Source organism: Gymnodraco acuticeps, unplaced genomic scaffold, assembly GCF_902827175.1.
Source record: "Gymnodraco acuticeps unplaced genomic scaffold, fGymAcu1.1, whole genome shotgun sequence".
In the NCBI taxonomy this organism is placed as follows: domain Eukaryota; kingdom Metazoa; phylum Chordata; class Actinopteri; order Perciformes; family Bathydraconidae; genus Gymnodraco; species Gymnodraco acuticeps.
This window is the reverse complement of record NW_022991040.1, coordinates 603,732-618,510: the sequence shown is the minus strand read 5'-3', so window position 1 is coordinate 618,510 and position 14,779 is coordinate 603,732. Positions and strand designations below refer to the sequence as shown.

At 41.8% G+C, this 14,779-nt stretch overlaps 1 protein-coding gene across 5 annotated transcripts in view; it reads right to left on the bottom strand.

The window, feature by feature from the left end:
• Positions 1 to 14,779, bottom strand: part of LOC117559811 (dipeptidyl aminopeptidase-like protein 6) — a 446,505-nt gene that overhangs the window by 42,716 nt on the left and 389,010 nt on the right. For all 5 annotated transcript variants that reach the window (XM_034236499.1, XM_034236502.1, XM_034236498.1 and 2 more), the window contains one exon: positions 5,412 to 5,532. In XM_034236499.1, coding sequence (XP_034092390.1) covers positions 5,412 to 5,532 — 121 coding nt within the window. The remainder of the gene's footprint in view (positions 1 to 5,411; positions 5,533 to 14,779) is intronic.

Genomic DNA, 14,779 nt, shown 5'->3' with positions numbered 1-14,779 from the left:
CTCTCTTCTCTCTCGTCTCTCTCTCTCTCTCTCTCTCTCTCTCTCCTCTCTCTCTCTCTCTACGGAGCTGAGCTTGAATGAAAAACCCAGAAGTAGGCTACTTGTACTGTACACATTGTGTAATCAATCATTTTTCAAATTGTGAATTTCACATATATTACAAAAACGGTCAGACAGACATATTTTATTTATTTCTGCTTTTACACAAAACACAAGTCATTTTCATTCATATTAATGATAAGTGACAAGATAACAAAGATAATCTTAGTATAGATCTCTGACTGCAAGTTGATAGGCGGTTTTTCTAGGAATAGGGTTGGACTCGAGTCGCATATTTTTAGACTTGAGTCTTGCTTGACTAAAATTTGATAAAAGACTTGACTTGAGACAGATGACTCGAAAGGACTTTACTTTTTTTAATTAAATATTTGCATTTGTATTGTATGGAGCCCCTAAAGGGCAATGAAAAAAAAAAGATACTTTATCTCATTCGCACGAGAAAGTTACCGGAGCACCAAGTAGGAAGTGGAGCACACAGGAAACAACCGTTTCATTGCAGACTGTAATGTTTATGTTGGGAAATGGCAGTGCATACATTATTGTAGATATATAATTGGAACTCGGACTCTCATTCACTTCATGAAATCGCTACAGCACCAGGAGGCAGTGGGATGTGTAACTCAGCCTCTGAGAAGTGCAGCACCAGCGCGCAAAGAGCTGTGCCTTTTACTCAACGCCTTCACTGTGTTTATTTTCATTAGAACAGCTGCAGAGCGACCGCAGGCTGCTTCGTTTTAACCACACACACCTCTACACTCATCGAACTGCCCGATGAATCCCCCTATTACCAGTAGCGTGGCGTGGGAAAAAATGTAGGGGAAGCCAATAATACGTCCTTTCTTTTGGGTCGGGGGTGTGGTGGTCAATGTAATAACGTAACCAGATGAGTGATTACAACACCCGGTATCATTTTACACACATTTGTATCATACAGATGCAGGACTTACACACACCTGTTATCTAACCGACAGGTCCGCACGCACTCTCCAGCCGAAACTCTAATAAGCATTCATTCACAAACTACATCAGGAGACCTTTAATGTTTTACGTCCGATTCGCTCCTTTTTTCCTCTCTGTACACAGCTCCAGTTTGAGCATTGGCCTGTCATCAGATTGTATTTGTTGTTGCTGCTGTAGCGGAAGTTTAGTACAATTAATTTTTGAGTAAATACTCCAAATCTCCACCCTCCATAATTGCACTTGCTTGCTACTTTCTAACGGCGGTGAGAGTGGTGCAGTGACGCTATCTATCTTCTATCGATTCGATTTATGATTCGAAAATTATAAAAGTAGGGTAGACATGTGGATATTATCCGACTGAACACAACGTGCATGTATCTAACAGGTTCGTTTTCCACTGACCTTATTTCGAGCTATTTTCCAAAATCCTATGGAGAAATCTCATTGCTTTTTGTCGAGGGAAACCGAGCGCAGCTTACTTCCAGGTTTTAGGATGCGTCACTGCAACACTAAGTTGATGCGATTTGATTGGATTATGCAAGGGAGCCTCTGGCTTCCCTTGGCATGGCCCTGACTAATCACAGGTTGGCAGGGGCATCACGTGAGCCTCATCTGATTGGTCAATCTCTCCATTTTTTTTCACCAAGGGAAGACAATTTCGGCTGGCCTCCTCTCGCAGCAGAGAGTGCAATCTACTGTTTCACCATAACATCTAGAGGGGCGCTGTTTCACTCTTTGTAAAATACTCAATGAGAATGGGGGAGAGATGGGCCGGCAGCAACACACAACAAAGAATTTCCGAAACTAAACGAAGTGTTTTTATTTATTTATTAAAATGATAACTACACTCCGAAAAAACAGGGGAAGCCTGGCTTCCCTTGGCCTCCAGGAGAAAACGCCACTGCTTATTACTCGTTTTATGAAGGAGATGTTCGGTCACCAAGGCGCATGATGTGTTTGTGCTCAGCTCTGGTGTGTATGTGTGTGTGTGTGTGTGTGTGTGTGTGTGTGTGTGTGTGTGTGTGTGTGTGTGTGTGGAGACAGAAAGAGACGTTGGGAACAAATTACAGTCTAACAACTCTGGCTAGCATTGCTGTCTTAATCCATGATGTTGTGTGTGTGTGTGTGTGTGTGTGTGTGTGTGTGTGTGTGTGTGTGTGTGTGTGTGTGTGTGTGTGTGTGTGTGTGTGTGTGTGTGTGTGTGTGTGTGTGTGTGTGTGTGTGTTTGTAATGTGCATACAGAGAGACAGAAAGACACGTTGGGATAAAATTACAGAAACTTAGCCAAGAACCCCGTCAGCTGTGTGTAATAGTCCAAAACGCCTCAGGAGACTCTCAAGTGTTCCGTCATCTGCCGGCTGTACTGATAGTGACACATCCCGTCGTGTGATGCAGCCGGAGGAAACAGCTGTTTGTTGGGCTCTGGAGCACTGAGATAAAAACCTGGCTTCGCTTTGATTGCAGTCATGTTTGCCCCATAGATGTTTGGAGTGTTTGTATGGCAAGGTTTGTTTATTGTGATGTGTCTGTTTACTGCTGTATTTGTGACAGAGCTGAAGTTACGTACTGTAACTCCAGCTTCTATGAGTATAGGCGTAACCCTCTAAGGCTATCGCTATTGGGTAATCCCCTGCGCAGCACTGAAACACTTGTAGTCCACGCCCACCTGCGAGGTGGGCCCCACCCTCGGGCTCACTTCCGGTATAAATAGGAAGGAGGCCCGACAATCTGCTCCCACACAAACAACTTTTCTTCAGCTATTCGTGGAGCCAGTGGGGCCCAGAACTTAGAGAGCTACGCCTATACTCATAGAAGCTGGAGTTACAGTACGTAACTTCAGTTCTATTTCGTATAGGCTTCGCCCTCTAAGGCTATCGCTATTGGGTTAAGGGTGAAGCAAGATGTAGTCTGCGCCCCACTGGGTCCGCCCGGTACTAGAAGCACAGACACACCTGCTCAGATAATAACCCATGCCTATTGCGCCATGCGAATGGCGCATCACAGTCCCTGGAATATAGCATAACATGAATATTTTCCATGAGGAGACGAAGGCTGGGAACAATACAACCCTACCGCTGTGAAAAAGTAGAGACGAAGGTCACACTTTGCCCAGCAACAAAAAAAGGGGGAACAAGGGAGCTCTCTGGGTGCGGAAAGGCAGGAGAGCGCACAGCTGGATCCCTGACATCACTCACTCTGACAAGACACTCCGTACAAAATGTGTCAGAGGAAAAAAGGAAACATACCTCTCATGAGAGGGAAAAAGGGCCGCTCTCCGCGTGCCGAGAGGCAGGAGAGAGGCGCACAGCTGGGTCCCTGACGTCACTCACTCTGCCACGGAATTTCCCATGGTCTGCCTGACTGCGTACGCTGTAGGCATGGAAACCAGGACGCTCCCGTGCGCTCCGGGGCTATCAGGACCGCTGATAGCCGCTTCTCCCGTACTCGGTCCAGGAACCAAGGGGTCAGCGGAACTGGTGGAAAAAACGTATAACAGCACCCTGGGCCACGGCCGATGTGCGAACGTGTCTACCCCCATAGGGGGGTGATCCTGCGCTCTGCGAGCCCCCCTGTTCAATTCGCCGGGAATATACATTGCTCTGATGGAGAGCAACGTGTGTGCGCGCCCAGAACAGCAGCCACCTGGCTGCGTTCAGAAGCTGCGCAGATCATACTCCTCCCTGGCGATTGAGGTAGGCTGACAATGAGCACACCTGCTGGGCGAGAGCTGCGTGCACGTGCTCCGACCCCAGGCAGGATTCGTCTGGAATGAGGAGCAAACTCAAACACAACCCTGTGTACTCATGTTTAAGGATCTTTTTCGAGGTGGCTCTTAAAAGAGCCTTTACTCATTTGTGCAGTGATTCTCAAATGGGGGTTCGCGGACCCCTAGGGGTACGTTGGAGTACTGCAGGGGGTACGTGAGATTTATTTTATAAAAAAATAGATAAATATACCAATTTTAGGAAAAGTAACGAAGTTTGAGCAGTGTGGGTTTTATATTAATAGACTAGAGTTACACATATTTCAAAACACGAAGTGTGATAACTGCAGTTAGCCTCCCTGTCAGAATGACAAAGATCCTCAAAATCCGCACAAGCCCATGTTTCTCACTAAATTGTAAGTACAACTTATTAAAAAGATCAGTTCAATGCAATTAATGTCGTCTTATTGCATGATGTTAAAATTGGTTTGCCATGAATTTAATGATGGATTGTAAACATTTGAAATGTAGCATTTAAGTGTTTCTCAGTTACAATGTTGTTGTTTTAATAAATCAGACACTGATGGTGCAGCACTGTACTGTACCTCTTTATATAGGCTTTTTCCCCCTAACAAATAGTGTTTGCGCTGATCAGGGGGTACTTGGCTGCATTATTTTTTCAAAGGGGGTACATTATTGAAAAAAGTTTGAGAATCACTGGTCTATATTATACATTGGAATGATTTCAAACCTGTTTTTATTTATCCTAATAATTATAAAGGTGTGCCTTGGAAATACTTGTTTACATAAATTGTGATCAAACCGTTTGAGACCCACTGAGATAACTTAGACTAAAGTGAACGATCTAAACACTCAGTCCTTTACCTCACTGAGCCTCTCAGGGGAAATGGAAAATGTAACCGGGGTGAAAAGGGTGTTATCTTTACTTAATTATGAATGTTGTTACATCAATGCCGAAAATTTGTTTTTTGTTGTATTATATTTCTATTTAATCTTGTGGACGTGCAGATTCCCTGTCCTCCATCAGGGGGTGCTGCAGCACCCTCAGCACCCCTACTTCCCATGGCCATGGCATCTAACATTCCGCAGTTCATTAAAAAAACAGCGCATTAAACAAACCATCATGCTCTTACTTTGAAAACCATGAGGAAATGTCGTCATCAGCAGGCCATCACGTGTTTTCCGAAAATAACCGAGTGACATGAGTAGATTTTAGCCGAGACCGGCGGAAAGGTTGTCTCAAAACTCTGTGTGTGTAAAAAGACGATCCACAAGCAGAGATTTGAGATCCACGAGCAGAGATTTGAGATCCACAAGCAGAAATGTGAGATCCACAGCGCATTTTTGGTCGACAAATACAAAATGGATTCACAAATGCCTGATCGAAAGTTGTAAATGTTAAAGAGATATTCAAAGTTATTTTTTTTATTTGTAAACATATTTTGCGTATTTGCAGATCCGTTTTACATTTGCACATTTATTTGTGAGTTTGCAAATCTTTTAAATGCATTTGTGGATGGTGTTTTATATTTACAAATCACATATTTACATTTTTAAATATTTATTTTTCTGTTCACATAAATAATTAAGAGACATATCTATGCCCATAGTTATCATTCTTTTAATTTACCTGTTTAAGAAAGTAAGAAAATGTTTTCTGCCTCACCTTCGTACAGCCAATCACTGAGCCCATTGAAAATGACGCCCTCCTTGCCAGTAGACACCAAACGAATAGAGCGGTTATCTACCCTGGAGCGATAGTAGATGTTGTTTTCAAAAATGAAGATCTACAAGAGCCAGAAAGGGAGAAAGAACATTTAATCACATTTCAACAACAAATGTATGGAGCAACTATCTTTAAACTTGAAACCCCAAGATAAGAGCTGTGCAAAACACTAAATCCCTTACAGCTCTGGGTCTTGATATGTAGAGGACTCTGATTGACACTGACATTGACCTGCAGGGAATTGGCTTTTGTGAATAAGAAGTTCCAAGAAAAAAATATTTTCAATTTCTGAAAAAGATGGAAAACTTTGGGACCAAATGTTGACTTCGACACTCTCCTCTACAGGCTTTGAAAATAACTTAAGGTCAACTATTTCATTACAGAGAATAATTCATCATAAGCACCCATGGTGATAATGGTAGGGCCGGCAGCTCTTGATGGGGCTAATATTTAAATAAGTAAAAGCCTTAATGCTATGCTGGAAACAAGCCTCAAGCTGGTATCATGTTATCGGTTTGTAAATCAATCAATCAATGTTTATTTATATAGCCCAATATCACAAATGTTACATTTGTCTCAGTGGACTTCAGTTTGTACAGAATATCAGTATGACAATACACATCGTACAAGGATAAACTTCCAGAGAAATACCCCACAGTTGAAAGGGGAAAATGGGAGAAATCTCAGGGAGAGCAACAGAAGAGGGATCCCTCTCCCAGGACGGATAGACGTGCAATAGATGCCGAGTGTAAATCGAAGAGATAATACATTTTACAGCATAGGTAGACCAAATGTTTGGAAATTAGGGATGTTAAGATTCACCGATTCGCATCGGTGCACCGGCATAAACGTTCAAGATGCGAGTGCACCGGTTGAAAGAGTGCACATCGGCTACAGTTTGGGTTGAACTCATTCATATAATATCCTCTCATCCTGTCAGCACTCAGCAGAGACAATCTTTGCTTCGCACTACGGAGGCCGAGAGTCTCAGTTATCAACCAAAACACAGAAAGAAAGAGAAACACAGTGCACCGAAAAAATACCTACCCGGCTCTTGGGCTGCAACAAACTTGCATCACACGTTCAGGTTTACCCCAGTGTGAATTCGTTTTATCATTCCCATCTACCTGCATGCTGCACGATACATACCACCTTACATACCACCTGGACCCTGAAGTCTCGACCGCCCCTGTGCGTTAGCACATAGTCATCAGCCAGAGCAGCAGCCTCTGCAGCAGTTTTCACCTTACGCTCGCTGATGTAAACCGCAATGTGGCTGGGTACAGCATTTTTAAATTACTCCAACACCATCAACTCACATAATGCAACATACATATCCACATTTAAGGCGTTACACCACCTACTAAAAGAAGTAACCAGATCCCTGGCAAACTCAACATGTGTCTGTCTGCTTGACATCTCCCAGGACCTGAACCTCTGTCGATACAGTATACCTCAGGGACTAATTCGTAGGCCTTCAGCACAGCAGTCTTAACAGTTAGGTAGACCTTGCTCTCTGCCACCGTCAGAGCAGAGTAGGCTTCCTGGGCTTTACCTGTCAACACACACTGTAACAATAAGGTCCCCTCAGCATCAGACCACTCTCTGCTCTCAGCTACACGCTCGAACAGGGAAAACAAAGTATCTGGGTCTTGTTCACTAAACTGAGGAACTACCCGCAAACTACTGCCAACGTCAAACGGAGTAGCTCTACCAGATAAATTAGAGGCCTGGCTTGCACCCCCACCAGCCAGTTTCTCCATTTCTGTTTGCAACAGCAACAACTCCTTTCTCTGTTCAAAAGTCAGGCCTGCACCACGGCAGCCAGACATATCAACACCGTCTCTGCTAGGATCAACAGTATACTTTCCTCCTTTGAGGGCACCTAACTCAAACAGATTTGCTTTAACAATCCCTCTTATGTTTTCTTTCATTCTTTTATCCCCAACATCCAAGTGGAAATGTTCAGCAACACAGATCAACTGCTCACGTGAGAAAACCTCCAGCAGCTCCTCTGAAGTCGCTCGCAAATTGTAAACGATGACGTGCGCTCACGCTACTTACCCCCAGTTTCCACCGGGTCCGGTGTTCCGGATTAACTGGTTCCCCGATCAACTGGTTGACAGATATGGAGGCGTGGCCTTCGACTGATATACACATTTCGATCGCTTCTTCTGTCGTTTACATAAATCTTTTGGTATATTTGGCTCCATAGGAACACTTTGATGCACATTCAGTACCAGTGTGTGAGGTTGTGGTTACGATGGCGATATCCGGACGCGAACAGCGAAGACTACAAAAAGAAAAACGAGTTGACTGGGGATGTCTGTTCAAAACATTGCGAGCTCCAATACATCATTTAAACCAGCTATTGTTGCCAGACTTATTACTGAATATCGGTCTTAATGTGATACCAAGTCCATCTGAGACCTGTGTACACCTTCAGACAGCCTCCAAGTGAAGCACATGTTCTTTACTCACAGTTTGAAAGCAGCGTGGAGAAGTCTTCAGCTGTGTTAAGCTGTGATCCGCTCGAATAAATCCTTAAAACCAGCTATTGTTGCCCGACTTATCACTGAATATCGTTCCTAATGTGATACCAAGTCCATCTGAGACATGTGTACACCTTCAGACAGCCTCCCAGTGAAGCGTACGTTGTTTACTCAGAGTTTGAAAGCAGCGTGGAGAAGTTTTCAGCTGTGTTAAACTGTGATCCTCTCAGGTAAACTGTGATTCGCCCATGGGAAAATGGGATCCGCCCAGATTAAACTATGTTACGACTTCTGTGGCTATCTACCAGTGATCATGTTTAATATGAAAGACACACACATCTACATCCCTTATAAAAACGGCATTCTGCAGCACTCATCCAGATAACATGTGACTGTTAACTCGTTTTGCAAAGATAGCAGCAGAAATGTCAGGGATATTAGACTTTAAAATGCTGATGGGTCATTAATGTTGGTCTCGGCAAACAATATTAGGAATCCTCTATTCAAACCACATAATATTCAGTGTCCATCGACATGAAAATAACAAAAAAGTTCATGCTGGACTCAAACCCGAGTCCCAACAGCAAAAGTCACTCCAGCCCTGCGCGTTATGAGTGCGCCACAGATCAACACGACGTATCGAACCACCACACTATAATATTTTCGATTAACCTTGTTAAAAAGTTCCAGAAAAATGCAACCCGACCATCATTTATAATGTGAGCGAATGTACACTTTAAGCCATATAATATACATATTATAATATAGTATACTGACTGAGGTCTGTATCAAGCCTCATTAAGACCCACCGAGATCAGATATCCTAGTTTATCAGCCTGCGAGCCGACATTATGTTGTGATAAGTGTTAGTTTTACATATAAGTGTGTTAAGGTTAATCTAAAATATTATAGTGTGGTGGTTCGATACGTCGTGTTGATCTGTGGTGCACTCATAACGCGCAGGGCTGGAGTGACTTTTGCTGTTGGAACTCGGGTTTGAGTCCAGCATGAACTTTTTTGTTATTTTCATGTCGATGGACACTGAATATTATGTGGTTTGAATAGAGGATTCCTAATATTGTTTGCCGAGACCAACATTAATGACCCATCAGCATTTTAAAGTCTAATATCCCTGCACATGCAGCAATGACATTTCTGCTGCTATCTTTGCAAAACGAGTTAACAGTCACATGTTATCTGGATGAGTGCTGCAGAATGCCGTTTTTATAAGGGATGTAGATGTGTGTGTCTTTCATATTAAACATGATCGCTGGTAGATAGCCACAGAAGTCGTAACACAGTTTAATCTGGGCGGATCCCATTTTCCCATGGGCGAATCACAGTTTACCTGAGAGGATCACAGTTTAACACAGCTGAAAACTTCTCCACGCTGCTTTCAAACTCTGAGTAAACAACGTACGCTTCACTGGGAGGCTGTCTGAAGGTGTACACATGTCTCAGATGGACTTGGTATCACATTAGGAACGATATTCAGTGATAAGTCGGGCAACAATAGCTGGTTTTAAGGATTTATTCGAGCGGATCACAGCTTAACACAGCTGAAGACTTCTCCACGCTGCTTTCAAACTGTGAGTAAAGAACATGTGCTTCACTTGGAGGCTGTCTGAAGGTGTACACAGGTCTCAGATGGACTTGGTATCACATTAAGACCGATATTCAGTAATAAGTCTGGCAACAATAGCTGGTTTAAATGATTTATTGGAGCTCGCAATGTTTTGAACAGACATCCCCAGTCAACTCGTTTTTCTTTTTGTAGTCAATCAATCAATCAATCAATCAATGTTTATTTATATAGCCCAATATCACAAATGTTACATTTGTCTCAGTGGACTTTACAGTTTGTACAAAATATCAGTATGACAATACGACACCCTCTGTCCTTAGACCCTCACATCGTACAAGGAAAAACTTCCGAAGAAAACCCACAGTTTAAAGGGGAAAATGGGAGAAACCTCAGGGAGAGCAACAGAGGAGGGATCCCTCTCCCAGGACGGACAGACGTGCAATGGATGCCGTGTGTAAATTGAAAAGATAATACATTTGCAACATAGGTAGTCCAAATGTTTGGAAATGCATGTGTGTATAATAGGAAGATGAATCCACGAGGATATCCATCCAGGACCTATGATCCAGGACCACAGCCACGACTCAAGATCCAGGGCTCGCGATCCAGGACAGAGGAGCGCAGGATCATCCATGACTCCGGATCCCGGCGTATACAGACACCAAAAATAAAGACATTTGGGGAAGCTGGGTTAATCGGAACATGAGAGTACACAGGTATAGACAAAGAGAAGGAAGAAGTAAGATGTCCCCCGACAAACTAAGCCTATATCAGCAAAACTAGGGGCTGAATCTAATCAGCCCTAACTATAAGCTTTATCAAAAAGGAAGGTCTTAAGCGCACTCTTAAAAACGGATAGGGTGTCTGCCGCCCGAACACAAACTGGAAGCTGATTCCACAAATGTGGAGCTTGATAAGAAAAGGCTCCTCGCTGTTCGCGTCCGGATATCGCCATCGTAACCACAACCTCACACACTGGTACTGAATGTGCATCAAAGTGTTCCTATGGAGCCAAATATACCAAAAGATTTATGTAAACGACAGAAGAAGCGATCGAAATGTGTATTTCAGTCGAAGGCCACGCCTCCACATCTGTCAACCAGTTGATTGGGGAACCAGTTAATCCGGAACATCCGGCTGCGCCGCGGCGGTCGTCAGGATCGCGGCCACTCTAGTCAATGGGTGCTATTCCACCACACGCGCCGCGTTACGGCTCAGACGCGTCCCAGAAGCGTCCCAGAAGCGGCTCGGCGCAGCGCTTCTCTAAAATTAGGATGAATCCCCCCTCGCAGGAAGTGGAAAGGTGAGCATCCGGGCCAGGCCCATCCCCCACATATACTAATTTAGCAGACCCCCCTCCTTCATCACAACACCTCCACTACGATACGCACAATGTAGACGAGGTTTTCATCATGGAAGTGGACTATTACAATTATTATTAACTGTGTCTGTAGACTACAACACAACAAAATAGGAAATGTATAACAACAATAAACACAATTTAAACAGACACAAAAATAAAACATTTAACTACGTAGCCTACTTACTTTCTTGTAGAAGTACAAATGTCCAGGATGCCCGAATCAATAACAAAACTGCGAGCCTGCACGCACGACGCTACGCTTCTGAAACGCTTCTGGGACGCGTCCGGTGGGTTATGGCGCTAGAGGAGGTCGGACCAAAACCGCGGCGCAGACGGACCCAGTGGAAACTGGGGTACACAGCCTACATGCTACCGCGGCCCGTCCGCGTCTATCGTTTTTCCAACCCAGTTTAGATATAACCACGCCCACTTACGCATTACGCAAGGATCGACGTAGCTCTAGTCTACGCGATAGCGTCATAGACTTCTTCTTCGGCAGTTATAGCGGTCGCGGTAAAGCAGGATATTGAATAGTTGTTTTTTGTCTTTCCAAAGGATTTGTTAACTGAAAGTAAACGATCCTGTAATCAAAGCCATATCGAAGAGTCCTGATATTGTATTACTGGTGTTTTATCATCTATAAATAGCCTGTGTGTATGCTCAAATGTCGTTTTCAGGACAAACAAAAGACGTTTTAAATATCTTATCAGCTGGTGTAAGTGCAGAATATTGAATATAACCTTGACTATTACTGTGTACTTCATTTATCTGACAGCATTATTTAATGATACTATTATATATATATATATATATATATATATATACACATTTATTCATTTATAAACATATATATATAAACACACACTTATATGTACTCACACATGTATTTATTCATTTATACACACAGATGTATTCATTCATTTATACACACACTCACATATATACACTTTATATTAATTAATTTGTACACACATACATATATATATATATATATATATATATATAAACAAAACAACACAATATAATAAAAACAGTTTCAATAATAACATATGGTATGATCAATTCTACCCTTTTGTTTTTGCTCCATTTCAATTAAAATATATTTTTCAAAATCAATATTGGTGGGGGCTCTTTTCCAAAGATAATCAATAACACCACCTGACAGTTGTTGCAGATTATACAGCATACTTGTTACTTACACACATGTGCGATGGTCCCAAAAAAGGCAAAATCTGCACTGTAAACAAATATATACATTTATTAGGCACTCTGAATAAGGGTTGACTGTGTAATAATCATGCCTGTTATTAATGTCAAATGTTATATGTTGTATTATATAACAAAATATACATTTATAACATATTATAAATGTATATCTTTAAATAAAATATTAAATAGATACCTTTACATCCTAAACAGAAGGTCAAAACGTTAATATGTTACATGACAAACAAAAAAACAAAACATTATAGGCTATACAGATGTTTGCTAATGTATCCCTCTTATATCAGGAATTAATATTAAATGATTAATTAACATTACCTCAGCACTGCATAAGTGTGGTCGTCAGTCATATTGACAAAGAAACACTATTATATTGTATATTGTATATTATGCGGCGTTTAAAAGGACGAAAAACCTGAAAGTTAGACATATGAGTTAAATCACTCATTGAGATGTTATGTCAGAGAGAGTATATTGTATATTGTATATTATGCGGCGTTTAAAAGGACGAAAAACCGGAAAGTTAGACATATGAGTTAAATCACTCATTGAGGTGTTATGTCAGAGAGGGTGGTGTTTAGTTTACAACAGCCTGTGACTGCCAATAATAGTTTAAATGTCTTCCTTACAATTGTAAGCAGTTATGAAATACCTGTTTTGAAAGGTTATTTGTATTTGTTATTGTTCATATAGAAACCACACCACTGCTTTCTGCTCACTGGTGAGTTAGCCTATGAATGAGTGTTAAGCACATCAGGCTGGCAGTTGTATGGGCATTGCACTATGGTAGTTGTTATTTGCACATTGTTAATTATGGGCAATGCATCCTTAAATTGTTTAACTGTGAGGTGTTATACAATTGTACTGTACTCTGGAGAGTTTTTTAACCTAAAAAAGGTAAAAAAGAAACAGCATGGTGGGATGCGCAGTACCAGTAGAGAGAACCAAATATGTAATGCACTTTTTTGTTAATTTATGATTTGCTGCATATAAGGAATACAAATAAAATCCTCTGTCGTACCATATTGAAGTATACTGGTGTTTCAAATGTATCGTTAATGTATCGTATCGTTGGCAACGTATCGAGATGCGCATCGCATCGGCCTCAGTGATGGAGATGCACATCCCTTTTGGAAATGCATGTGTCTATAATAAGAAGATGAATCCACGAGGATGTCAACAATCCTGTGGGAGCCATCAGGGAAGGAGTATGATGAGAGTCAGGCAGGACCACAGTGATAGGTTCAGTCACGACTCGAAGTCCAGGACTCAAATCCAGAACTCAGGATAGAGGATCCAGGACACAGGACCGCAGCAACAGGATCAGCCACGACTCAGGATCCCGGCGTAGATAGACAGCAAAAATAAATGTGGGGGAAGCTGGGTTATTCAAAACATAAGAGTACGCAGGTACAGACAGACAGAAGGAAGAAGTAAGGTGTCCCCCGACAGTCTAAGCCTATAGCAGCTAAACTAACGTGTCTACGTACATAGGTTGAGGGAAAAGGGTAGCAAGTAAGAAGTAAGGAACAGAGGTGGAGAGGCACAACGTGTCTACGTACATGCACTCCCTTAGGACAGGTTGAGGGAAAAGGATGGCAAGTAAGAAGTAAGAAACAGAGGTGGAGAGGCACAACACGTTTACATACATGCACTCCCTTAGGACAGGTTGAGGGAAAAGGGTAGCAAGTAAGAAGTAAGGAACAGAGGTGGAGAGGCACAACGTGTCTACGTTAGGGATGTGCACAGTACTCAAGTTGTAAAAAAAAAAAGCAGACCATTTTATCATATGGGGACATACTTTGTGCTGATAACCCGCAGAGGATGGGAGACCAACCAGCATAAAGATAATTATTATACTCCTAAAACAACATGCATGTTATGGATGTTCAGATACTTGCTCTTGACCAAGGCACCTCAGAATTAGAGTCAGTCCCCGGGCTGCCATGGCACCACTAACATTTAGGGTCAAATGCAGAGGACAATTAGTCCAAAATCTTTTTCTCACTTTAATTTAAAGGGGGGGAGGGGATAAACAAATGTGGTTATAATGGAAGTCTACGGTACAAATGTTGTAGGTTAACAGTCCCTCATTTATTATTCAGATGGATCAGCTGATTATACTAATAATAAAGTCAAAATAGTTTTTAGAATATTGAATTATAGTGTATTTTTTCAAAAAAGCAGTTACTGGTATACGATCAAAACTGGTATCTAAAGGGTTACATTTTTATCGTTATTCATTAAATCATTATGTAAATTAAACACTTCATGAAAAAATTGAGGAAAAAAATTAGAAAAATATTGATCCGTCATCATTTTATTGCAGTTCAAATACAAATATTTTATGTTAACATTCCCAATGTTACTTTTTTTTAACAGGGCATTAAGTGCAAATTGAAATTGTTTACAAAATATGAAAATATATTAAAAGATTATACAGATAATTCAAAATAGGACCAATGTTGTCAATGGCTGCCTACTCCACTCTCCCCCATCTCATAGAAGTTTCCAAAGATTTTCATAATCATGTTTTTTGGTCTAAATGTTTCTGTCTCTTGCTTTCGGATTGTTAGCTAAGCTAAGCTTTGAAGCCAAGTCTTGACTGATACCTCTGGTCTGAACTTGTTCAGTGGAGGGCCAA